Below are 26,964 nucleotides of genomic sequence, written 5' to 3' on the forward strand. Positions count from 1 at the left end.
TTCTTTTTTCGAAAAAAAGTTATTGGAAATTTCCTCATCCCACATCGTCTTCAATACTTCTGAACCACCAGCATTTGGACTTGTAAAGAATAGCTCTACAACTGACAAGCACTTGACTGCACTGTATACCTGTTGTTGAGAAGTAGTCTTTTAAATGAAGTGCCAAAGAAACCAATAAATGTCCCTGTGGCGCAGTAGGTTGCGAGTTCGCCTGTTAATCGGAAGGCTGGTGGTTCAAGCCCACCCAAGGACGTTTGATGTCTGTAAAGTCTTTTGAGACCATGTAGATAGGATTTTTCACCAAACCCCCTTGATTTTCATCTTTCAAAGATAAGGTAATGGATATTTCCTCATCCCACATCGTCTTCAATACTTCTGAACCACCAGCATTCGGACTTGTAAAGAATAGTTCTACAACTGACAAGCACTTGACTGCACCGTATACCTGTTGTTGAAAATTAGTCTTTTAAATTAAGTGCCAAAGAAACCTATAAATGTCTCTGTGGCGCAATAGGTCAGCGCGTTCGGCTGTTAACCGGAAGGCTGGTGGTTCAAGCCCACCCAGGGACGTTTGATGTCTGTAAAGTCTTTTGAGACCATGTAGATAGGATTTTTCACCAAACCCCCTTGATTTTCATCTTTCAAAGATAAGGTAATGGATATTTCCTCATCCCACATCGTCTTCAATACTTCTGAACCACCAGCATTCGGACTTGTAAAGAATAGTTCTACAACTGACAAGCACTTGACTGCACCTAATACATATTGTTGAGAAATAGTGTTCTGAATGAAGTCCAAATCAAAGGGTATAACGTCTCTGTAAAGCAGTAGGTCAGCACATTCGGCTGTTAACCGGAAGGCTGGTGGTTCAAGCCCACCCAGGGACATTTAATATCTGAAAAGTCTTTTGAGACCATATAGAGAGGATTTTTCACCAAACCCGCTTGATTTTCTTTTTTCGAAGAAAAGTTATTGGAAATTTCCTCATCCCACATCGTCTTCAATACTTCTGAACCACCAGCATTCGGACTTGTAAAGAATAGTTCTACAACTGACAAGCACTTGACTGCACCTAATACATATTGTTGAGAAATAGTGTTCTGAATGAAGTCCAAATCAAAGGGTATAACGTCTCTGTAAAGCAGTAGGTCAGCACATTCGGCTGTTAACTGGAAGGCTGGTGGTTCAAGCCTACCCACGGACGTTTAATGTCTGTAAAGTCTTTTGAGACCATCTAGATAGGATTTTTCACCAAACCCGCTTGATTTTCTTTTTTCGAAGAAAAGTTATTGGAAATTTCCTCATCCCACATCGTCTTCAATACTTCTGAACCACCAGCATTCGGACTTGTAAAGAATAGCTCTACAACTGACAAGCACTTGACTGCACTGTATACCTGTTGTTGAGAAGTAGTCTTTTAAATTAAGTGCCAAAGAAGCCTATAAATGTCTCTGTGGCGCAATAGGTCAGCGCGTTCGGCTGTTAACCGGAAGGCTGGTGGTTCAAGCCCACCCAGGGACGTTTGATGTCTGTAAAGTCTTTTGAGACCATGTAGATAAGATTTTTCACCAAACCCCCTCGATTTTCATCTTTCAAAGATAAGGTAATGGATATTTCCTCATCCCACATCGTCTTCAATACTTCTGAACCACCAGCATTCAGACTTGTAAAGAATAGTTCTACAACTGACAAGCACTTGACTGCACCTAATACATATTGTTGGGAAATAGTGTTCTGAATTAAGTCCAAATCAAAGGGTATAACGTCTCTGTAAAGCAGTAGGTCAGCACATTCGGCTGTTAACTGGAAGGCTGGCGGTTTAAGCCCACCAAGGGATGTTTAATGTCTGTAAAGTCTTCTGAGACCATGTAGATAGGATTTTTCACCAAACCCGCTTGATTTTCATTTTTCAAAAAGAAGTTATTGGAAATTTCCTCATCCCACATCGTCTTCAATACTTCTGAACCACCAGCATTCAGACTTGTAAAGAATAGCTGTACAACTGACAAGCACTTGACTGCACCGTATACCTGTTGTTGAGAAGTAGTCTTTTAAATGAAGTGCCAAAGAAAACCTATAAATCTCTCTGTGGCGCAATAGGTCAGCGTGTTTCGGCTGTTAACCGGAAGGCTGGTGGTTCAAGCCCACCCAAGGACGTTTAATATCTGAAAAGTCTTTTGAGACCATGTAGAGAGGATTTTTCACCAAACCCGCTTGATTTTCTTTTTTCGAAGAAAAGTTATTGGAAATTTCCTCATCCCACATCGTCTTCAATACTTCTGAACCACCAGCATTCGGACTTGTAAAGAATAGTTCTACAACTGACAAGCACTTGACTGCACCTAATACATATTGTTGAGAAATAGTGTTCTGAATGAAGTCCAAATCAAAGGGTATAACGTCTCTGTAAAGCAGTAGGTCAGCACATTCGGCTGTTAACTGGAAGGCTGGTGGTTCAAGCCCACCAAGGGATGTTTAATATCTGTAAAGTCTTCTGAGACCATGTAGATAGGATTTTTCACCAAACCCGCTTGATTTTCATTTTTCAAAGAGAAGTTATTGGAAATTTGCTCATCCCACATCGTCTTCAATACTTCTCAACCACCAGCATTTGGACTTGTAAAGAATAGCTCTACAACTGACAAGCACTTGACTGCACCTAATACATATTGTTGAGAAATAGTGTTCTGAATGAAGTCTAAATCAAAGGGTGTAACGTCTCTGTAAAGCAGTAGGTCAGCACATTCGGCTGTTAACTGGAAGGCTGGTGGTTCAAGCCCACCAAGGGATGTTTAATGTCTGTAAAGTCTTCTGAGACCATGTAGATAGGATTTTTCACCAAACCCGCTTGATTTTCATTTTTCAAAGAGAAGTTATTGGAAATTTCCTCATCCCACATCGTCTTCAATACTTCTGAACCACCAGCATTCAGACTTGTAAAGAATAGCTCTACAACTGACAAGCACTTGACTGCACTGTATACCTGTTGTTGAGAAGTAGTCTTTTAAATGAAGTGCCAAAAAACCCTATAAATGTCTCTGTGGCGCAATAGGTCAGCGTGTTCGGCTGTAAACAGGAAGGCTGGTGGTTCAAGCCCACCCAGGGACGTTTAATATCTGAAAAGTCTTTTGAGACCATGTAGATAGGATTTTTCACCAAACCCGCTTGATTTTCTTTTTTCGAAGACAAGTTATTGGAAATTTCCTCATCCCACATCGTCTTCAATACTTCTGAACCACCAGCATTCGGACTTGTAAAGAATAGTTCTACAACTGACAAGCACTTGACTGCACCTAATACATATTGTTGAGAAATAGTGTTCTGAATGAAGTCCAAATCAAAGGGTATAACGTCTCTGTAAAGCAGTAGGTCAGCACATTCGGCTGTTAACTGGATAGCTGGTGGTTCAAGCCCACCCAGGGACGTTTAATGTCTGTAAAGTCTTTTGAGACCATGTAGATAGGATTTTTCACCAAACCCCCTTGATTTTCATCTTTCAAAGATAAGGTAATGGATATTTCCTCATCCCACATCATCTTCAATACTTCTGAACCACCAGCATTCGGACTTGTAAATAATAGTTCTACAACTGACAAGCACTTGACTGCACCGTATACCTGTTGTTGAGAATTAGTCTTTTAAATTAAGTGCCAAAGAAACCTATAAATGTCTCTGTGGAGCAATAGGTCAGCGCGTTCGGCTGTTAACCGGAAGGCTGGTGGTTCAAGCCCACCCAGGACCTTTAATGTCTGTAAAGTCTTTTGAGACCATGTAGATAGGATTTTTCACCAAACCCCCTTGATTTTCATCTTTCAAAGATAAGGTAATGGATATTTCCTCATCCCACATCGTCTTCAATACTTCTGAACCACCAGCATTCGGACTTGTAAAGAATAGTTCTACAACTGACAAGCACTTGACTGCACCGTATACCTGTTGTTGAGAATTAGTCTTTTAATTAAGTGCCAAAGAAACCTATAAATGTCTCTGTGGAGCAATAGGTCAGCGCGTTCGGCTGTTAACCGGAAGGCTGGTGGTTCAAGCCCACCCAGGACCTTTAATGTCTGTAAAGTCTTTTGAGACCATGTAGATAGGATTTTTCACCAAACCCCCTTGATTTTCATCTTTCAAAGATAAGGTAATGGATATTTCCTCATCCCACATCGTCTTCAATACTTCTGAACCACCAGCATTCGGACTTGTAAAGAATAGTTCTACAACTGACAAGCACTTGACTGCACCTCATACATATTGTTGGGAAATAGTGTTCTGAATTAAGTCCAAAGCAAAGGGTATAACGTCTCTGTAAAGCAGTAGGTCAGCACATTCGGCTGTTAACTGGAAGGCTGGCGGTTTAAGCCCACCAAGGGATGTTTAATGTCTGCAAAGTCTTCTGAGACCATGTAGATAGGATTTTTCACCAAACCCGCTTGATTTTCATTTTTCAAAAGAAGTTATTGGAAATTTCCTCATCCCACATCGTCTTCAATTCTTCTGAACCACCAGCATTCGGAATTGTAAAGAATAGCTCTACAACTGACAAGCACTTGACTGCACTGTATACCTGTTGTTGAGAAGTAGTCTTTTAAATGAAGTGCCAAAGAAACCTGTAAATGTCTCTGTGGCGCAATAGGTCAGTGCGTTCGGCTGTTAACCGGAAGGCTCGTAGTTCAAGCCCACCCAGGAATTTTTAATGTCTGTATAGTCTTTTGAGACCATGTAGATAGGATTTTCACCAAACCCACTTGATTTACATTTTTCGAAGAAAAGTTAATGGAAATTTCCTCATCCCACATCATCTTAAATACTTCTGAACCACCAGAATTCTGATTGAAAAGAATAGCTGTACAACTGACAAGCACTTGACTGCACCGTATACCTGTTGTTGAGAGGATCTCTCTTAAATGAAGTGCCAAACAAATGTATAAATGTCTCTGTGGCGCAATAGGTCAGCGCGCTCGGCTGGTAGCCGGAAGGCTGGTGGTTCAAGCCCACCCAGGGACATTTAATGTCTGTAAAGTCTTTTGAGACCATGTAGATAGGATTTTTCACCAAACCCGCTTGATTTTATTTTTTCGAAGAGAAGTTATGGAAATTTCCTCATCCCACATCATCTTAAATAATTCTGACCACCAGAATTCTGATTGAAAAGAATAGCTGTACAACTGACAAGCACTTGACTGCACCATATACCTGTTGTTGAGAGGAACTCTCTTAAATGAAGTGCCAAACAAATGTATAAATGTCTCTGTGGCGCAATAGGTCAGCGCGCTCGGCTGGTAGCCGGAAGGCTGGTGGTTCAAGCCCACCCAGGGACATTTAATGTCTGTAAAGTCTTTTGAGACCATATAGAGAGGATTTTTCACCAAACCCACTTGATTTTCTTTTTTCGAAGAAAAGTTATTGGAAATTTCCTCATCCCACATCGTCTTCAATTCTTCTGAACCACCAGCATTCGGACTTGTAAAGATCTACAACTGACAAGCACTTGACTGCACCGTATACCTGTTGTTGAGAGGAACTCTTTTAAATGAAGTGCCAAAGAAACCTATAAATGTCTCTGTGGCGCAATAGGTCAGCACGTTCGGCTGTTAACCGGAAGGCTGGTGGTTCAAGCCCACCCAGGACGTTTGATGTCTGTAAAGTCTTTTTGAGACCATGTAGATAGGATTTTTCACCAAACCCCTTGATTTTCATCTTTCAAAGATAAGGTATGGATAATTTCCTCATCCCACATCGTCTTCAATACTTCTGAACCACCAGCATTCGGACTTGTAAAGAATAGTTCTACAACTGACAAGCACTTAGACTGCACCTAATACATATTGTTGAGAAAAGTGTTCTGAATGAAGTCCAAATCAAGGGTATAACGTCTCTGTAAGCAGTAGGTCAAGCACATTCGGCTGTTAACCGGAAGGCTGGTGGTTCAAGCCCACCCAGGGACGTTTAATGTCTGTAAAGTCTTTTGAGACCATGTAGATAGGATTTTTCACCAAACCCACTTGATTTACATTTTTCGAAGAAAAGTTAATGGAAATTTCCTCATCCCACATCATCTTAAATACTTCTGAACCACCAGCATTCGGACTTGTAAAGAATAGTTCTACAACTGACAAGCACTTGACTGCACCTAATACATATTTGTTGAGAAATAGTGTTCTGAATGAAGTGCCAATCAAGGCTATAAATGTCTCTGTGGAAAGCAGTAGGTTCAGCACAGTTCGGCTGTTAACCGGAAGGCTGGTGTTCAAGCCCACCCAGGGACTGTTTATGTCTGTAAAGTCTTCTGAGACCATGTAGATAGGATTTTTCACCAAACCCGCTTGATTTTCATTTTTCAAAGAAAAGTTATTGGAAATTTCCTCATCCCACATCGTCTTCAATACTTCTGAACCACCAGCATTCAGACTTGTAAAGAATAGCTCTACAACTGACAAGCACTTGACTGCACTGTATACCTGTTGTTGAGAGGAACTCTTTTAAATGAAGTGCCAAAGAAACCTATAAATGTCTCTGTGGAGCAATAGGTCAGCACGTTCGGCTGTTAACCGGAAGGCTGGTGGTTCAAGCCCACCCAGGGACGTTTAATGTCTGGAAAGTCTTCTGAGACCATATAGATAGGATTTTTCACCAAACCCGCTTGATTTTCATTTTTCAAAGAAAAGTTATTGGAAATTTCCTCATCCCACATCGTCTTCAATACTTCTGAACCACCAGCGTTCGGACTTGTAAAGAATAGTTTTACAACTGACAAGCACTTGACTGCACTGTATACCTGTTGTTGAGAAGTAGTCTTTTAAATGAAGTGCCAAAGAAACCTGTAAATGTCTCTGTGGAGCAATAGGTCAGCACGTTCGGCTGTTAACCGGAAGGCTCGTAGTTCAAGCCCACCCAGGAATTTTTAATGTCTGTATAGTCTTTTGAGACCATGTAGATAGGATTTTTCAGCAAACCCGCTTGATTATCATATTTTAAAGAAAAGTTCTTGGAAATTTCCTCATCCCACATCGTCTTCAATACTTCTGAACCACCAGCATTCAGACTTGTAAAGAATAGTTCTACAACTGACAAGCACTTGACTGCACCTAATACATATTGTTGAGAAATAGTGTTCTGAATGAAGTCCAAATCAAAGGGTATAACCTCTCTGTAAAGCAGTAGGTCAGCACATTCGGCTGTTAACTGGAAGCCTGGCGGTTCAAGCCCACCAAGGGATGTTTAATGTCTGTAAAGTCTTCTGAGACCATGTAGAAAGGATTTTTCACCAAACCCCCTTGATTTTCATTTTTCAAAGAGAAATTATTGGAAATTTCCTCATCCCACATCGTCTTCAATACTTCTGAACCACCAGCATTCGGACTTGTAAAGAATAGTTTTACAACTGACAAGCACTTGACTGCACCGTATACCTGTTGTTGAGAAGTAGTCTTTTAAATGAAGTGCCAAAGAAGCCTCTAAATGTCTCTGTGGCACAATAGGTCAGAGCGTTCAGCTGTTAACCGGAAGGCTGGTAGTTCAAGCCCACCCAGGGACGGTTAATGTCTGTAGTCTTTTGAGACCATCTAGAGAGGATTTTTCACCAAACCCGCTTGATTTTCTTTTTTCGAAGAAAAGTTAATAGAAATTTCCTCATCCCACATCATCTTAAATACTTCTGAACCACCAGCATTCGGACTTGTAAAGAATAGTTTTACAACTGACAAGCACTTGACTGCACTGTATACCTGTTGTTCAGAAGTAGTCTTTTAAATGAAGTGCCAGAGAAACCTATAAATCTCTCTGTGGCGCAATAGGTCAGCACGCTCCGCTGTTAACCGGAAGGCTGGTGGTTCAAGCCCCCCAAGGACGTTTGATTTCTGTAAAGTCTTTTGAGACCATGTAGATAGGATTTTTCACCAAACCCGCTTGATTATCATATTTTAAAGAAAAGTTCTTGGAAATTTCCTCATCCCACATCGTCTTCAATACTTCTGAACCACCAGCATTCAGATTTGTAAAGAATAGTTCTACAACTGACAAGCACTTGACTGCACCTAATACATATTGTTGAGAAAGAGTGTTCTGAATGAAGTCCAAATCAAAGGGTATAACGTCTCTGTAAAGCAGTAGGTCAGCACATTCGGCTGTTAACTGGAAGGCTGGCGGTTCAAGCCCACCAAGGGATGTTTAATGTCTGTAAAGTCTTCTGAGACCATGTAGATAGGATTTTTCACCAAACCCGCTTGAATTTCTTTTTTCGAAGAAAAGTTATTGGAAATTTCCTCATCCCACATCGTCTTCAATACATCTGAATCACCAGCATTCAGACTTGTAAAGAATAGCTCTACAACTGACAAGCACTTGACTGCAAATAATACATATTGTTGAGAAAAAGTGTTCTGAATGAAGTCCAAATCAAAGGGTATACGTCTCTGAAAGCAGTAGGTCAGCACATTCGGCTGTTAACTGGAAGCTGGTGGTTCAAGCCCACCCAGGGAATTTTAATGTCTGTAAAGTCTTCTGAGACCATGTAGATAGGATTTTTCACCAAACCCGCTTGATTTTCATTTTTCAAAGAGAAAGTTATTGGAAATTTCCTCATCCCACATCGTCTTCAATACTTCTGAACCACCAGCATTCGGACTTGTAAAGAATAGTTCTACAACTGACAAGCACTTGACTGCACCTAATACATATTGTTGAGAAATAGTGTTCTGAATGAAGTCCAAATCAAAGGGTATAACGTCTCTGTAAAGCAGTAGGTCAGCACATTCGGCTGTTAACTGGAAGGCTGGCGGTTCAAGCCCACCAAGGGATGTTTAATGTCTGTAAAGTCTTCTGAGACCATGTAGATAGGATTTTTCACCAAACCCGCTTGATTTTCATTTTTCAAAGAGAAGTTATTGGAAATTTCCTCATCCCACATCGTCTTCAATACTTCTGAACCACCAGCATTCGGACTTGTAAAGAATAGTTCTACAACTGACAAGCACTTGACTACACCGTATACCTGTTGTTGAGAAGTAGTCTTTTAAATGAAGTGCCAAAGAAGCCTCTAAATGTCTCTGTGGCACAAAAGGTCAGAGCGTTCAGCTGTTTACCGGAAGGCTGGTAGTTCAAGCCCACCCAGGGACGGTTAATGTCTGTATAGTCTTTTGAGACCATCTAGAGAGGATTTTTCACCAAACCCGCTTGATTTCATTTTCCGAAGAGAAGTTATTGGAAATTTCCTCATCCCACATCGTCTTCAATACTTCTGAACCACCAGCATTCAGACTTGTAAAGAATAGCTCTACAACTGACAAGCACTTGACTGCACTGTATACCTGTTGTTGAGAAGTACTCTTTTAAATGAAGTGCCAAAAAATCCTATAAAGCTCTCTGTGGCGCAATAGGTCAGCGTGTTCGGCTGTAAACAGGAAGGCTGGTGATCGAGCCCACCTAGTGACGTTTAATATCTGTAAAGTCTTTTGAGACCATGTAGATAGGATTTTTCACCAAACCCCCTTGATTTTCTTTTTTCGAAGAAAAGTTATTGGAAATTTCCTCATCCCACATCGTCTTCAATTCTTCTGAACCACCAGCATTCGGACTTGTAAAGAATAGCTCTACAACTGAAAAGTACTTGACTGCACTGTATACCTGTTGTTGAGAATTAGTCTTTTAAATTAAGTGCCAAAGAAACCTATAAATGTCTCTGTGGCGCAAAAGCTCAGCGCGTTTGGCTGTTAACCGGCAGGCTGGTCGTTCAAGCCCACCCAGGGACGTTTAATGTCTGTAAAGTCTTCTGAGACCATGTAGATAGGATTTTTCACCAAACCCGCTTGATTTTCATATTTCAAAGAAAAGTTTTTGGAAATTTCCCCATCCCACATCGTCTTCAATACTTCTGAACCCCCAGCATTCGGACTTGTAAAGAATAGTTCTACAACTGACAAGCACTTGACTGCACCTAATACATATTGTTGAGAAAAAGTGTTCTGAATGAAGTCCAAATCAAAGGGTATAACGTCTCTGTAAAGCAGTAGGTCAGCGCAGTAGGTCAGCGCATAATGGATATTTCCTCATCCCACATCGCCTTCAATACTTCTGAACCACCAGCAATCGGACTTCTAAAGAATAGTTCTACAACTGACAAGCACTTGACTCCCCCGTATACTTGTTGAGAAGTAGTCTTTTAAATGAAGTGCCAAACAAAACTTATAAATGTCTCCGTGGCGCAATAGGTCACAGCGTATGGCTGTTAGCTGGAAGGCTTGTGGTTCAAGCCCACCAAGGGATGTTTAATGTTTGTGAAGTCTTTTAAGACCACGTAGTTAGGATTTTTCACCAAACCCGCTTGATTTTCATTTTCAAAGAAAACTTAAGGGAAATTTCCTCATCCCACATCGCCTTCAATTTTTTCTGAACCACCAGCATTCTGACATGTAAAGAATAGCTCTACAACTGACAAGCACTTGACTGCGCCATATACAGTACCTCTTGTTGGGAAGTAGTCTTCTAAATGAAGTGCCAAAGAAATATAGTATCTCTGTGGCGCAATGGGTCAGCGTGTTAGGCTGTTAACTGGATGGCTGGTGGTTCAAGCTCACCCAGGGACATTTGATTTCTCTAAAGTCTTTTAAGACCATGTAGTTAGGATATTTCACCAAACCCACCTTGATTTTCATTTTTCAAAGAAAACTTAATGGAAATTTCTTCATCCCACATCGCCTTCAATACTTCTGAACCACCAGCATTCAGACTTGTAAAGAATAGTTTTACAACTGACAAGCACTTGACTGCACCGTATACCTGTTGTTGAGAATTAGTCTTTTAAATTAAGTGCCAAAGAAACCTATAAATGTCTCTGTGGCGCAATAGGTCAGCGCGTTCGGCTGTTAACCGGCAGGCTGGTGGTTCAAGCTCACCCAGGGACGTTTAATGTCTGTATAGTCTTTTGAGACCATCTAGAGAGGATTTTTCACCAAACCCGCTTGATTTTCTTTTTTCGAAGAAAAGTTATTGGAAATTTCCTCATCCCACATCGTCTTCAATTCTTCTGAACCACCAGCATTCGGACTTGTAAAGAATAGCTGTACAACTGACAAGCACTTGACTGCACCGTATACCTGTTGTTGAGAAGAACTCTTTTAAATGAAGTGCCAAAGAAAACTATAAATTTCTCTGTGGCGCAAGAGGTCAGCGTGTTCGGCTGTAAACAGGAAGGCTGGTGGTTCAAGCTCACCCAGGACGTTTAATGTCTGTATAGTCTTTTGAGACCATATAGAGAGGATTTTTCACCAAAACCCGCTTGATTTCTTTTTGAAGAAAAGTTATTGGAAATTTCCTCATCCCACATCGTCTTCAATACTTCTGAACCACCAGCATTCGGACTTGTAAAGAATAGCTCTACAACTGACAAGCACTTGACTGCGCTGTATGCCTGCTGTTGAGAAGTAGTCTTTTAAATGAAGTGCCAAAGAAATGTATAAATGTCTCTGTGGCGCAATAGGTCAGCGTGTTCGGCTGTTAACAGGAAGGCTGGTGGTTCAAGCCCACCCAGGGACATTTAATGTCTGTAAAGTCTTTTGAGACCATGTAGATAGGATTTTTCACCAAACCCCCTTGATTTTCATTTTTCAAAGAAAAGTTAATGGAAATTTCTTCATCCCACATCGCCTTCAATACTTCTGAACCACCAGCATTCGGACTTGTAAAGAATAGCTCTACAACTGACAAGCACTTGACTGCACCGTAATACATAGTTGTTGAGAAATAGTCGTTCTGAATGAAGTGCCAAACAAAGGCTATAAATGTCTCTGTGAAAGCAAGTAGGTCAGCACATTCGGCTGTTAACTGGAAGGCTGGTGGTTTCAAGCCCACCAAGGGACGTTTAATGTCTGTAAAAGTCTTCTGAGACCATGATAGATAGATTTTTCACCAACCCGCTTGATTTTCATTTTTCAAAGAAAAGTTAATGGAAATTTTCTCATCCCACATCGCCTTCAAAACATCTGAACCACCAGCATTCAGACTTGTAAAGAATAGTTCTACAACTGACAAGCACTTGACTGCACCTAATACATATTGTTGAGAAATAGTGTTCTGAATGAAGTCTGAAATAAAAGGGTAAAATGTCTCTGCGAAACAGTAGGTCAGCACATTCGCCTGTTAACCGGAAGGCAGGTGGTTCAAGCCCACCCAGGGACATTTAATATCTGAAAAGTCTTTTGAGACCATATAGAGAGGATTTTTCACCAAACCCGCTTGATTTTCTTTTTTCGAAGAAAAGTTATTGGAATCTTCCTCATCCCACATCGTCTTCAATACTTCTGAACCACCAGCATTCAGACTTGTAAAGAATAGCTTTACAACTGACAAGCACTTGACTGCTCCTAATACATATTGTTGAAAATTAGTGTTCTAAATAAAGTCCAAATCAAAGGGTAAATTGTCTCTGTTCTGCAATAGGTCAGCGTTTTCAGCTGTTAACAGGAAGGCTGGTGGTTCAAGCCCACCCAGGGACAGTTATATCTGTAAAGTCTTTTAAGACCATGTAGAAAGGAATTTTCACAAAACTTGCTTGATTTACATTTTTCAAAGAAAAGTTAATGGAAATTTCCTCATCTCACATCGTCTTCAATACTTCTGAACCACCAGCATTCTTATTTGTAAAGAATAGCTCTACAACTGACAAGCACTTGACTGCACCTAATACATATTGTTGAGAAATAGAGCTCTAAATTAAGTCCAAATCAAAGGGTAAAATGTCTCTGTGGTGCAATCGCCACCATTCTGATTTGTAAAGAATAAGTCTTAGACTTTAGCTTTCATAATAACTTTTAAATAAAAAGCCATTCCACTCCATTCATGGAGGCTTTTAGCCAGAGGACACAACACACACAACAGAAAAAGCAAAGAAATGTTCTTTCAAAATAAAACCCTATGTAACATATATACATAATCAACAAAACCAAACAGAATAATTATAAAGATAAAATTTAAGGTTACATTTACATTTTTATGTTATTAACACACCTGTTACACCTAAAGAAACAAAGGAGTGCGGCCAGTCTGTGATAATCAACAACAGACGCGCTGATTTGCTGTGGTGCATCTGTAGAGGGCGCATCCTGCGTCCGACGATGAAGTAGCCAGTCTGCAGCAGGATGCTTCGGAGCTGGGAGTGTGCCTTGCTAGTCGGGTGCGGGCAGAGATGGCGTCCTGATGCCGGTGAATAAGCAGAAAGAAGAGCAGAGGGAGGGGAAGGGCTGAGGCTGAGGACGATGACGGGCCGCATCATTTCCTGCGTCGGTTTGCGGACATTTCTTGGAGCAGAGCTTTGATTCCTCGGAGCTCTGGCGCTTCGGCTGCGCTGTCTAGCTCAGCTGTTTCTCCCTGCTCGACCAGAGGAGAGGGGGGGCCGGGGCGATGGCCGCGGGCGGAGCAGGATGCGGAGACACGGCGGAGGAGTACCGCGTCGAGGCGGAGCGCCTCAGCCGCGAGCTGGCGGAGGCCACGCGCGAGAAGATCCGGGCGGCGGAGTGTGGACTGGTGGTTCTGGAGGAGAACCAGAGCCTGAAGCAGCAGTACGCCGAGCTGGAGGCCGAGCAGGAGACGCTGAGGCTGGAGCTGGAGCAGCTGCAGGAGGTGGGCTCCTCCACGAGTAAAGTGTTACACACAACAGCTGCTTCGTTCCACCTGGAAGCGGCTCATGGACTTATTCAAGTCTTAAAACGCTTCGCTACTAAGACGATGCGTTCAGTAACTTCTGGAAGATAGAAGGTGACAGTTCGATACCAGTAGAAACTTTATGCTTTGGGTTTCTACTTTGTTCTATTACCGAGGAGAATCTGACGTCGCCATAGAGAGATGACAAAATGAAAAGTCATTGTATTAAACCGAAATACTTCATAATTACAATTAAGGAGTTGTTGCTCCTTTGCTAAGAGCCAAGAACTGGTTTTATACCAGTAATGAAGTAATACCAGTTTCCTGGCTTCCCAGCTGGAACTGGTTCCACAGGAGCCACTGTCTGTGTAGAACAGGGTGAAGTGGTCCCATGTTCTGGCAGGACATACTGTAGCATAGATTTGATTACAGCTGTTTGTTTCACAGAGGCTGCTGTGTCCCTGTGATCGTTTGATGCAGTGGTGTCTAACATTCAGTTCTGCACACTGTGTGACGAACTCGCTATTAGTTATGAATGGGCGACATTCTCAGAAGTCTGAATGTCTGAGAAATGGGAGCACACATGTTTACTGAGACGAGGGATTGGGTGAATTATTCATTGAATGTATGATGTCATGACGTCTCATACGTGCAGTGCAAAAAGCAGAGTAACGGCAGCAGCTGGCTTTGTTGGAATGGTTGATCACCAGTGACAGTGTTGACTCAAAGCATTTATACAGAGTGAAGACCAATATATATATATATTAATGAAGCATCACATTGTCGCTTTGCAGTCCGTTAAACAGGTGAAAAGTTGTGGACCTCTGTAAGAAAACTGCTATAAAGCATTAGCATGCTTCTTCTTCTTTTGTAGCCACCACCAACCTTCTACCTTCTTGTTCTTTTAACGTTTTCTAAATTCTGGATTTCACACAAGGAATGATGAGATGAACGCTGCTGGGTGCGGTTCACTTTGTGCCACCCTGGCATCCAGATGTGGGCCAGAGGAACTTTATGGTTGTCGAGCTGTTCAAGTGTATGTTCCTCTGGCCAGGCATGACAGCGATGTGACATGGAAGCTCATTATTGAGATAATTCTGACACTGATAATGAGTCCATGAACACTTACTACTGCTTTTTGCTGAAATGCTGGAGCCTGTCGCAGCGCTACTCTCATGCAGAAACACGACTATTCACATATTGGTTTTACCCAGAAGTGATGAAGGTCCTTGAGTGTCACCGTGCTTCAAAATGAAAGAATTGTGGGTCTGGGATATGACTGCTAAAACAGGATCTAGTGGGGCTTAAGCTGACTTTACCTCTACAGGCGTTTGGCCAGGCCTACTCCACCCAGCGTAAGGTGGCAGCGGATGGGGAGACCAACGAGGAGACGCTGCTGCAGGAGTCTGCCACAAAGGAGGCCTACTACGTGGGCCGTCTCCTGGAGCTCCAGTCGGAGCTGAAGCAGAGCCGGGCCGTGGCCTCCAGCACCCAGGCCGACAATGAGCATCTGAGCAGCGTGCTGCAGGAGCTCAGGGAGGTACAGTAGTAAGCTTCTCGTTCTATTTGGGGGGTCTGAAGGTTTCCTTCAGATGATGTTTGCTGGATGTGTATTGAAAACAAGTGATCAGCCCAACGTTGTGTGAAGTAGATAATAATAATTAAACTTTGATCCCACATTGGGGAAATTACTGTCTGCATTTTTACCTATCCCCTGAGGGTAGCAGTGAGCTGCCAAAGTGCAGCACCCGGGGAGCTAGTGGGAAGTGTCTTACTTGAGAACACATTGGTGCTCTGGTGGGCTTGAACCTGGGACCCCCAGCTCTACCAACTAAGCCACCAGAACCGGATCATCTGTCTGAGTGATCTCCTGTGGAACCACTCTATGACTATTCTTTCACTCCTATTTCAGCGACATTTACATGTTTCCATTTATAAAACATTATTTGTGAGACTTGATTTGTTTGCTGGAGTATTTGTACAGTGTGAGTGTTCATGATGTTAATTATATGAAGAAACACAAGCATGTGGGTTACTTGTATTCAATAATGACTCCAGCAGATTAATAGACAACACACTGGGTCTATTTAGATGCTGCTATGACTTTTTTCCTCTTTCTGGTTCCGTTCAGCAGAGTAATGAGATGTTAGAGCTGCAGCACAGCCGGATGGGAGAGGAGACCAGGGAATACAAGTTTCGAGAGTCGCGGTTGCTCCAGGATTACACCGAGCTGGAGGAGGAGAACATCTCTCTGCAGAAGCTGGTGTCAACGCTGAAGCAGAACCAGGTACAGAACCTTTAGTGGACTTTTACTAGTAAATTTGTGTTCTCACTCTCTTGATATTTTGTCTTTTTATCTTTGTATAATGATGCTTTGAAAGCTGTTGTCCTCCCATGGTCCAGGTGGAGTATGAAGGCCTGAAGCATGAGATCCAGGTTCTAGAGGAGAAGACAGAGCTGCTGAGCAGCCAGCTGCAGGACACGCTGCGCTTAAAGGACATGGCTGAGGTTCAGTTGGAGGAAGCGCTGGAGTCTTTGAAGAGCGAGCGTGAGCAGAAAAGCCACCTGCGCAGGGAGCTGGTCCACCACCTGAGCATGTGTGACGTGGCCTACACCGGCAGCGCCCACCTGGTTTTCAGCTCGGCCCCGCCCAGCGGCACGGCCACGCCCACCACTCTGCTCTCCCCCAGCGCAGAAGACGCGACGAGGTGAGCAGTGACGATGTTCATACTGTAACCTACACGTGGCTAGTCGATAAACTCCATGTTCAAATCTAAGGCAACAACCCTTTTAGTTCTTTGCCAAAAGTTTTATTTCATTTTTGTCTGATCATAGATGTGTTGGCTTGTATCTAGCTTTGTATCTATTTAAGGAACTAGCTTTAGCTTAAGCCGTATCACATACTGTGACTAACACACTACCTAATCAAGTTCTTGCTTTCTTACTGTGCTTCACATCATCACTTATACTGGACGAGTCTTTATGTATGCTCTGAATGTATGAAGTAAAGGAACCAAGCGATCAGAGGCATCAGAGAGGAGAAATGAGCAGTAGGAGTAAGATGATAATCAGGAAGCTGGAATCACAAAACAGGAAGTCAGACAAGATTAAATGTTCTGCTCAGTGATTCAGCAGACGGATAAGATGTGATTGCTTCAGGTGTTGAATGGACAGCATCATGTTTCTTCTTTTGCTCACTTTAAAATAATATTTATATTTAATATTGAACTCACCATGTATTATTTTGGGTTACATTTCCATGTTTTGTTTTATTCCTCATTTCTTCATTCCTTTTATTCCTTCTTATTTTATTTATTCCTTGTCTTTGTTAAGAGTTGAAGGTTTGTGGATCTTTGTAGGTATTTGTGGGTCATTCTCTCGGCTCCTCGTCCTGTTTGTCAGTCTGGGCTTTGTTTTGATTGTAAACCTGCCAGACTTTTAGAAATCAGTCAGTTGGCGGCATCTTGTGGCCAAAGTCCATGTTGTTTGTCCAGAGCGCTATTAGTAAAAGTCCAGTTGTTTCAGTGTAACACTAAAGGCTGCTTTTAATCTCACAGTCGACGCTTAGACTGACAGAAGGTTCTAAAGAAGGTTTTTAATCTGAAATGGTCCAGTTTTCTTGGTGACAACACACACTAACACCCTGTCCTGACACCCTGTAGTCATATTTCTTTGCTTGCAGTACTGATTGAGAGTAAAGGTTCTGTGTTTCGTGGCAGGTACAATGGACACGTCCCTGCAGGAGCAGGAGCAGGTCCATCGGCAGTGTCGGTGCCCAGGCCTAACGGAGAGTGCAGAGCGACTGGTCAAAGAGCTGAAGGGCTGATGACATCAGACCTTCACAGTGAAATGAACCTCACAGAGATCTACAAGCTTAGGCAGCAGATCGTCACAGTGAGTCTGCACTTGATCACACTCAACTCGAACATTTAGGTAGAACCTGGGGCGTGTGGCGTCTAGGCTTTAAATCTAGTTTTAATTATCAGTAGAGACAGTGTTTCCCTTCAACCTTCTGTAAAGGATCATAAAACCATTCAATCTTGCTCAGTGATCAAAGGAAAGGAAGCCAGTAGTCCATTGTAAATGCTCTGACTTCTTCTCCATCAGCTTCTCTACATCTCTTCACTTCTAAAGCTCTTAATAATAAGCTCCATCTTGTCTTCCTTCATAGCTCCTCATGCTTCGCTCTCAGAGCTGCTCTACTGGTGGTTCTAGAGGCTACAGTGAAGCTGCAGAATGTGATGTCTACATATTGTGTGTTCCTCAGGTTGAATGTGAGAAAGCAGCTTTGATGAGCAGCTTGCAGGAATCCCAGGCTCAGCTCCAACACACCCAGGGGGCTCTAACTGAGCAACATGAAAAGAACCGCAGTCTTAGCCAGAAGTTCAGTGCCCTTCACCACCTGCATGGACGGGCCCACATCAATGGGGACGAACTCTGCACCGTCCCCTCTGCTGAACCCAGCCCTCAGGCCCCTAAAGATCCATACAGAGATGAGGATGAGGCTGAGGAAGTGCGAGAACCTGACAGAGAGAGAAGTGAGACGCTTAAGAAGAGCCAGCTGTTTTCATACCAAACGCCAGGTTTGGAGATCCTCCAGTGCAAGTACCGCGTAGCTGTCACTGAGGTGGCACAGCTAAAAGCAGAGGTCAAAGCCCTCCGTGACAGGCTGGCTCAGCGTGGGGAGGGAGCTGCAGAGCTGAAGCCTGGACGAAGTGGGGAGCTTCAGAAGCTGGAGAGGCAGGTGGCCACTTTGCAGAAGAGCTGCAAAGAAGAACGTGAGAAGGTAAGGTAACAGTGTCTGCTTAAACAGAGTGACGGTCAGAGAGGATAATAACTAAGTCCTTCACTTGTCACAGATTACTAGTCTGGAGCTGGAGCTGCAGGCCGCTCAGTCAGCAGCAAGTGAGAGCCAAGGGGCCCTGAACGCAGCTCAGGACGAGCTGGTGACACTGAGTGAGGAGCTGGCCCAACTCTACCATCATGTCTGCCTGTGCAACAATGAGACGCCCAACCGGGTCATGCTGGATTACTATAGGTCTGACACACACAGCATCACTTCCAGTTTATAGTAGTTATGGCCTGTTTTACAATGAAGGAACAGAGGTTCTGTTTTTCAGGAAGTTTGTGTTTACTTTACTCAAGTTATGAAAAGTTTCCTCAAAGTACATGAAACACACAAAAAGGAGATTAACAGTACATATGGAGAGCTGGTGGAAGATGGATCCTGAATGTGAGGGTTGATGAAATAGGAGGTAGAACCAGAGGGAGGACCCAAATGCAATGATCTGTAGGCAGCACTTACAATCAAAGATTTGATGAATAAACACACAAAGTAAAACTATAAACGCTGCACATGCAGGATAAGCAAATAACACAATCTGGTAACTGGATAAAATGAAGCAAACGTCACTGCGTAAGCAGGCAACAGGCATATTAGAAACAATGACTGGTAAAGCAGGTTGACAAGGATCAAGACTACACAAACCAAACATGTAAGAAAAGACATAGAATCGGCAACCAGTGAATACAAACAAGGTATTTAAATACACTGATTACAGGGAGAGGGAAAATTACATCACAAAACAACAAACCAAGAAGATACCAGACCAAAACAAAACCGGAGTGCCCCCTGGTGGCATTAAGTTATATCAGCTAGAGATAAAATGATCCCTAAAAAGATCAAATATTTGGACTTGGATGTGACATAAAACAACCAAGATGCGATGGACCCGACTGTGATAAACTTTAGCATCACTCACTGTTCACTCAATGCTCCTACCAGCTGCTTCAAATGTTCAATGTTTGAGTCATACTCCTAAAGAAATGTGGTTGTTGTTAGAGTCAACCTCCTCATCAAGCACTTCTGGACCAAGAATAACAGGTTTTTAATAGTACAGTTTTTTCTACTAGTAGTAGTTTTATAGTAATGGTAATACTGACTAGATGTAGCCCCTGACCATTAAAGTACTCTGCTCAAAGGGTACTGTAAATTCCATTAGGTCAACTTAATAACTTAATCATCACTATACATGCTGGTAGCAGGCAGGTCTGTGTCTTTTAACCGAACCAACATAAGACTGATTGTTCTTCTAGACAAGGCCGAGGGCTCAGGGGACTCAGTGCCACTATCAAAGCCATGTCTTTAGACAACACCAAGGTTCTCCTCACACCACGCCTCGCTCGGCGGCTGGCTGCCGTGGTTTCGACAACCTCGACACCCGGGGACTCGTGGAGCCCGTCAGAGTCTCCATCCAAAGAGCCTCTACCTCGGGACGTTCGAGGGGAGCACAAAGAGGGGGACAGGCAGGGCCCCCAGGATCCATCGGAGCCCTGCACACCTCCAACGCGCTCACCCAGCATCAGTGCCTCTTCATCCTCGTCGTCGTCATCATCACCTTCCCTTGAGCCAGGTGGCGAGCTGCGCAGGGAACCCCTGAACCTCTACAACCTCAATGCTATCATTAGAGACCAGGTAGAACACAAGACAAAGGATTTTCTTCTGCCCTGTGTTACCATTCACCTCTCTTCAGCACATTCCTGTTGTTCTTTAGCTGCTTTCCCACTCCTCTATCTCCACGCCCTTTAGGTGAAGCACCTGCAGCGAGCAGTGGACAGATCTTTGCAGTTGTCCAGACAGAGAGCTGCAGCCAGGGAGCTGGGCCCTCTGCTGGACAAGGACAAGGAGAGCTGCATGGAGGAAATCCTGAAGCTCAAGTCCCTTCTCAGTACTAAGAGAGAGCAGATAACCACACTCAGACTGGTGCTCAAGGCCAACAAACAGGTGGGAGGGCGCAAAAGGATGCAAGTGATGCAGGACAATACCTGTAATGTTAGACAATGATTCCTATTAATGGCTTGCATCACAGTGAGTGATTCAAGTGATTCAAGTCAGTTAAGCTTTCCGACTCCTCCTAAGTTTTAATATTATTCTAGAGGAGGCTGCCCCCCCCCCAAAAAAAACAAAACAAAACTGGATGTGGCACAAATAGAAAGCTACTTTTTGACTATTTGAAGTCCACGTCCGACTTCAGCAGGTACATGATACATGTATGTGTGTTCATCCAGACGGCAGAGGTGGCGCTGACCAACCTGAAGAGTAAGTACGAGGCAGAGAAATCCATGGTGACTGACACCATGACGAAGCTGAGGAATGAGCTCAAGGCCCTGAAGGAGGATGCTGCTACTTTCTCCTCCCTGCGAGCCATGTTTGCCACCAGGTCAGGACGCATATACACAATACACACATGGACTTTAATGGGAGGATGGTAAGCAATGTAAAACACTCATACAAACTAATCAATTAATCAATGAGTCGAGTCGAGTCGAGTCGTCGAGTGTGTGTGTGTGTGTGTGTGTGTGTGTGTGTGTGTGTGTGTGTGTGTGTGTGTGTGTGTGTGTGTGTGTGTGTGTGTGTGTTGAAGCTGATACAAGAAGTTACTATGTAAAACTCATCAGTAAGATGATTTTCTCAGCTATTTCTTTTTGCTCCTTTCCAATTTGGATCTTATTTGAAACCAGGTTTAGGTACCGAACCCTAATCAGAAGTGAAGCATCATTTTAGATTGACCGTAACACAGAGTGCTAGTGTCAATTAGTGTCATTTTACACTTTGATTTATTGTGTTGAGCTTTAAATGTCTTGGGTAAACAGTTTCAGTCAGTCACACATATTCTCTCCTCAGGTGTGACGAGTACATGACCCAGCTGGATGAGATGCAGAGGCAGCTGGCTGCAGCAGAGGACGAGAAGAAGACTCTGAACTCTCTCCTGCGGATGGCCATCCAGCAGAAACTGGCGCTCACCCAGCGGCTGGAGGATTTGGCCTTTGACCAGGAGCAGACCCAGCGCAGTCATGGGTGCAGGCTGAGCCGTGGGAAGACCAGCACCCGCAAAGTGAGCCCTTCAGCTGCAGCCGCAGGCTCCAGTTCTTCTACGGCCCCTGGCACCCTCCATCCTTCTGGCCTTACTAGCCCTACAGCAGTTCTTCTTGATGAGCCCATCAAACCTCTGAGTCCGTCTGTGGTCGGTGGAGCTGCTGCTGAGGTCAGCTCGCCCACCTCAAACTTATCCCCTTGCAGTTCATCATTAGCCACAGTTACCTCGTTTGCTGACCCTTCGGTGACAGACTGTCCCCCATCTCTGGAAGCGCCTTCCTCCCCCTCGGCAGTGACACAGCCCTCCAGCCCTCTTAGCCTGGCTCACTCCCAGTGGACGCTGGGGGTTCAAACATTTGTGGTCGACAGTTTCAATGTCAACATCTCCCCTGCGCTGGCTCGCGGCCATGGCCTCTCCAGACACTACCCTCCAGACATTCGCACCTCCTCCCCAACTACAACCATGGCCAGGCCCAGCCAGCCAGACTCTGCTCCCTCCTCACCATACAGGTCCCCTGTGCTGGGGCTCAGACGGTCTACATGGAGCCCCTCAGCCAGAACTCGGCCTATTTCTGGCCTGACTCACTCGTCTGTCTTTTACACTCCTTACTCATACTCTCCTTATTCCTCCTCCCATAACTATTCATCTTCCCACTACAGCTCGTCTCCTGCTTTCACTTCCTCCACCTCCTACAGCCACTCCTCCCACTATACTCCCCTCTACCCCAGATACTCCAGTTCTTACCGGCCTTGGCACTGACCCACACTGTAGATGCTTCACTTTAGCCTCTTTTTGACTTTTCCAATGTGCTCCTTATTGGAACTGGAACTGCAGCTTTTACGCTCTCTCTCTCTTCATCACAAAGAGGACAACACAACTATTGTCTGTTTTCTGTGCCTAAGCCTTGACAAATGGGTTTTGAATGTTCACTGACTTTGCTCAGGGATTTGACACGAGGAGCACATGCAGCCGGCCTTCCTGTTCTGTGGAGACTGCTGATTGGTCCACAGGTGGGCGTTAAAGGAGACCTTTCCTATGTTCAGTGGTTTAAACAGTAGCAGTGCATTAACCAATACTGCAAACCATGTATCTGTCAATTCAGCAATCACCATGACAAAGTACTTGGGGTTGAGTATGATGGAAGGAAGAAAGTTGCATTTACACCCGCAGGCAGCGAGGAAGCGAGGTGAGTGCTGAAGGACTGTATTCTCCGGCTAATACTCTGTTTAAACCACACTGACTCCTTGACTTGATTCAGATGGATGTTACCATTGTCATCCCTAGCAGTTTGTCCACCTCTAGCATCACCCAGCGCTTTGTTCGTATATATATCCATGTACTCAGCACACTGCAAGGTGTAGAGAAGGTGCTGCAGATATGAGGAAGAGAGGACTCAGACATGGAATATGACTGAATTACACATTTAGATCCTACCGTTTGGAAATTTACCTCTGCATTAGTCCCATCACCTGGGGGAGCAGTGGGCAGCCATGGTGCGGCGCCCGGGGAGCTAGTGTGAAGTGTCTTGCTCAAGGACACACCCCTACGTGCTTAGCTACCAAGCCACTTAAGGATGATGGCAATTACAGATTTCTCAATGATAATAATAATAATAAACAGAATTAATTCAAAAGGTTCAAAGAGCCCATTCCACTAACCGCATCATTTACTGGCTCTATTCTTATACACACACTTCAAATGAGCCAAGTTTGGCCAATAGACAGTGGTGAATTGTGGATGCACCACACAGGTACGGTAGATTACATCAAGCTGGACAGACCCAACTCCATCATGGCTGAGTTCACATAGACTGATGCAATATCAACCTTTCTGAGGCCACCGTACACTTTCACGACACTGCACTAAACTCAGGGAAGTTGAAAACATACATTTAACCCACAATCTGTAAACCAAACTTGAATTACTGTAAACATCCTGGCATCATTTTGGGGAGTACACTGGACCTGCAGTAAAGAGGACGCTGGTCCAAACCAAAAAGAACAGTGTAAACTTAAAGCTTCAAGAAGGAACAGCAGGAGAAGTGTGTTGGTTGGTCGCTGTAATGTAGAACATACACCATGAAGTTCACTAATGTCTTTGCATCCTACAACTCTAGCATATTAGTAACTGAACTGTATAGTTCAGAACAGGGGTGTCCAAACCCCTCACGGGCCACTGTCCTGCTGATTGTCCAACTCTCCCTGAACCCGCTAATACTGATCACCTTGACTAGATGTGTTCAGTCAATCAGCAGCTAACTGACAGGGAGAGTTGGAAAACTAGCAAGGCAGCAGCTCTCGAGGACCAGGGTTGGACACCCCTGGTTTAGAATCATGACCTATCAACATTTACTCCACCAACACATTCTTATTGTATAGAGTTGATGTTGCGTCTTTATCATGTACCTTTAACCTCTGATCAGTTTGAGACAGTACCACTTTAGCACATGCCACCAGGTTTCCTGTGTGTGTCTGTGTGTGTGTGTGTGTGCCTTCACTGTGCCTGGACTGTCTGGAAACAAATGTTTTCGTGACACTGTGTTTTGTGTATTTCTTCCTGGCTTATGACTCTGCAAGTTCACTATGTCACTTTGTTTTTGTCACAGTGTCAGACTTTTGTCCTTCATGCTGTTCTTCTGTTCTCTTTTCCTATTGATCCTGTATCTAATACTATAAGAGATGCACTTTTCAATATGCAACATGGGGCAACACCTCATTTGACAGGCACCTTTTACAATCTGATTGGCTGTTTTAAAAACTTCATCCTGATCTTGACACATCCCGTTCAGCTCTGTATGTCTGTGACAATTCATGAAGAGTCATGTTAACTGGAAATAAGCCCAGTTAACATGACTACACCTTCAGTCATCCCATACAGTACATAGTGGTAAGATAAGTCCACTGATCTGTGTTATAGATGTATTTTCTGCACATTTTTAATAATTTTAATATTTTCTTGTGTAAGAATCTCTGAATTTGCGCATTTCCTGATCTAACGTGTGAACAAACCTGGGGTGGAGCAGCAGCCTGAAACTCAAGAGTCACAAATGTGCGGATACATGGAACGTTCCCTTCCTGATTCACAGCTTGACTGCAGTTTTGGTTGAAATAAATACAGTCAATTCACAACATGCTATTTCTTGGTAGCATTGCTCTGCACCTCAGGTACAGTGATTATGGTCTTAACAGGAACCTGACACATTTTATTTTTGCTGTAGTCACCAAGTAGCAGTGCTGCTTTAGTGGATGTTGGCAGAAGGTAAACCCAGCACCATATCTCCACTCTGTCCAGACACACATAGAAACATCTCCACTGCTAAATGTCATAATTATGGGTCTGAACCAAAGAGAGGCAACATGACATCAGCTGTGGTGTTCTGCCCCATGTCCACCTGCTGGAATATCACATTCACTGATGCTGCTTCACAAGAAGTGTTTGGACTTTGTTCTGGACTGTCCTGTGGGACACACACGGTTAAAGCTGACTGCTTAGTCAGCTTGGCTCTACTTCTGGTTGGTTTATTCTTTTTCTGCCTGAACATTTGTTATGGGTCACATTATTAAAGCTTTTGATTGTTTTCATAATGAGGTGTTTACCTATGTTGTATTGTATTATTTTCACACATTGATTTACAAGACATACTGAGAGAAATTACTCTACATACTGAGAAAGAATTATAGAATAAAAAGAAAATAATAATCTCTGCAATAAATATTAGCTAGATGGTATTTGATCTGATAGCAGTGGTTGGGAGGCCATGAATGACACCCACAAAGATAATAAAAATTAGAGTGTTTATCACAAAGCTTAATGTGGACTAAGACTTGAGGATCGTAAGAACAGGAACAACCGTCAACCATAGTGAGGAACAAAGTCAATTTGAACAGGAATTGTCCAGTGTTGTCTAGTGTCTTGCTGGGAGCTAGGAGCAGCTCCAGCCTTTTATAGATAATAAATATAATATAATATAATATAATATAATATAATATAATATAATATAATATAATATAATATAATATAATATAATATAATATAATATAATATAATATAATATAAGTTGTCAGTCAGCATTCCAGTGGAAAACTTGTTTTTTTGTGTCTTTGACCTTGCTTGATCTGATTTTCCTCCTGCCTCATCCTTGTTGGTGCCCTGCTTGTTTTTGTTTTTGTGTGTTTTCACCCCCGCCGGCCTGATCATTTCTACTGCCTGTCGTTTTAGAACTATCGAGATTAAAGCTCCACTTGCTTCCGACCAATTTGTGCTGTACCTTTGGGTCCAATTTTTAGTGAAGCCTAATAGTTTTAAACTACATACTTAAGAATTTGCTTTGAACAAAATGATCATCAAAGAGATAGAAATACTTTTTGGGCATTTTTAAAACTCCCATTACATAAAAATTGTTTAAAAGCCATACTCCACTCTATACTCCAATATAGAGTGCTTATGGTGTCATGGTTTTGCAACATGGTATTTTGTACTGCCACAAGTGTAAAAGAACGCAGTATTGAATACGCTCAGTGGAAACTATAATTAATATCAATTTGTTTATTTAATAAATAAACAAAATAAATAAACAATGCACAGGAAGCATTATTCTTTCACCAACCACAGCCAGACAGAAGCTGTCTGATTTGAGACTTGAGGCTGCGGATATTATTTGCCACAACTTTTTTCACACCTTGAATCCTACAACTGAAACAATGATGCGGCTAATTTATACATTTATAAATATGATTAGACTTGTCAGACCAATGCAATTGCCAAACAGGTCACAATGGGCCAATGAAACTGAATACATCAAATACATTTACACTAAATTCTTCAAATCAGTCCTTGTGATGTGTGTGTGCACGCACCCTCATCATGGAAAAGACACAAAGAAATGCATACGGAGCAGGTGTCAAGTTAAAGGCAATCAAGCTGGCTGTCAAAAAAGGAAATCGAGCTGCTGCACTTAAGCTTTGTAACAATCAAGTAAAGATAGCCGAGAATTCCGTCGGACGACATCACAGTTATGGGTGAGGTACTGAACCATTAAGAGCGATAACAATGGCAGAGTGACAAAGTAATTCTTAGGCTGTTCAATTCTGACAGTAAAGACGACGTTAGTTGTTTTGTGACACCTGGGGTCTTTGCTTTCCCCAGTCTCCCACCAGGTGTCACTAAAGAACTTGGTCTGTTTGTTTTTTTTCAACTGGTCTTCTCAGTGGCCTGAGGATTCGGGCCATGGAATGTGTCTTTCTCTTCCCCATTATTTCCGGTTGTTATGTTTCTATTGTCTTTTACTGCATGTTTGTTCATTTCTATTTTTTGCTATTTTAAGTTTAGGGTTGCTGTAGCAACTCCTAGTCTTTGCCCCCTAGGAGGGGCTGGGGGTGGCGTTCTCTTTTGTGTTCACTGTTTATGGGCTGGCACCAGGTTTTATGTTTTGGTCAATTTGCTCAGAGTATTTAGA

The 26,964-nt window shown here is 43.1% G+C and overlaps 1 protein-coding gene and 5 non-coding genes across 9 annotated transcripts; all 6 read left to right on the forward strand.

Annotated features, from left to right (window-relative positions):
- Window positions 1-496: 496 nt before the first annotated feature.
- Window positions 497-570, forward strand: trnan-guu (transfer RNA asparagine (anticodon GUU)). The gene has a single exon. It is a non-coding gene; the product is annotated as a tRNA-Asn (tRNA).
- Window positions 571-1,447: 877 nt separating this feature from the next.
- On the forward strand, window positions 1,448-1,521 carry trnan-guu (transfer RNA asparagine (anticodon GUU)). Its single transcript has one exon. It is a non-coding gene; the product is annotated as a tRNA-Asn (tRNA).
- A 1,513-nt stretch (window positions 1,522-3,034) lies between these two features.
- On the forward strand, window positions 3,035-3,108 carry trnay-gua (transfer RNA tyrosine (anticodon GUA)). Its single transcript has one exon. It is a non-coding gene; the product is annotated as a tRNA-Tyr (tRNA).
- A 1,822-nt stretch (window positions 3,109-4,930) lies between these two features.
- Window positions 4,931-5,004, forward strand: trnat-ggu (transfer RNA threonine (anticodon GGU)). Its single transcript has one exon. It is a non-coding gene; the product is annotated as a tRNA-Thr (tRNA).
- Window positions 5,005-5,244: 240 nt separating this feature from the next.
- trnat-ggu (transfer RNA threonine (anticodon GGU)) lies at window positions 5,245-5,318 on the forward strand. The gene has a single exon. It is a non-coding gene; the product is annotated as a tRNA-Thr (tRNA).
- A 7,722-nt stretch (window positions 5,319-13,040) lies between these two features.
- LOC114861298 (protein bicaudal D homolog 1-like) lies at window positions 13,041-25,093 on the forward strand. 4 transcript variants are annotated; one of them, XM_029160357.3, is made up of 11 exons: window positions 13,041-13,611; window positions 14,960-15,172; window positions 15,764-15,919; window positions 16,036-16,340; window positions 17,352-17,526; window positions 17,900-18,418; window positions 18,492-18,670; window positions 19,729-20,107; window positions 20,222-20,416; window positions 20,701-20,900; window positions 21,317-25,093. In XM_029160357.3, exons 1-11 carry the CDS (start codon window positions 13,393-13,395, stop codon window positions 22,266-22,268), a joined length of 3,492 nt encoding a protein of 1,163 aa, XP_029016190.1. In that variant the 5' UTR covers window positions 13,041-13,392; the 3' UTR covers window positions 22,269-25,093. The 4 variants fall into 4 exon arrangements, with proteins under 4 accessions (XP_029016190.1, XP_029016192.1, XP_029016191.1 ...); XM_029160359.2 differs by having other exon boundaries at window positions 13,042-13,611; window positions 20,701-20,852; XM_029160358.2 differs by having other exon boundaries at window positions 13,042-13,611; window positions 15,767-15,919.
- The last annotated feature ends 1,871 nt before the right edge of the window (window positions 25,094-26,964 follow it).

The sequence above is a fragment of the Betta splendens genome, chromosome 9 (genome assembly GCF_900634795.4).
Source record: "Betta splendens chromosome 9, fBetSpl5.4, whole genome shotgun sequence".
NCBI lineage: Eukaryota > Metazoa > Chordata > Actinopteri > Anabantiformes > Osphronemidae > Betta > Betta splendens.

What these genes read in the sequence shown, in the direction of transcription:
- LOC114861298 (XM_029160357.3), top strand. Translation starts at nt 13,393, where the DNA reads ATGGCCGCGGGCGGAGCAGGATGCGGAGACACGGCGGAGGAGTACCGC. An exon ending in TGCTGCAGGAGCTCAGGGAG is followed by an intron (nt 15,173 to 15,763) that starts GTACAGTAGTAA and finishes GGTTCCGTTCAG; the next exon opens with CAGAGTAATGAGATGTTAGA. An exon ending in TGCTCAAGGCCAACAAACAG is followed by an intron (nt 20,417 to 20,700) that starts GTGGGAGGGCGC and finishes GTGTTCATCCAG; the next exon opens with ACGGCAGAGGTGGCGCTGAC.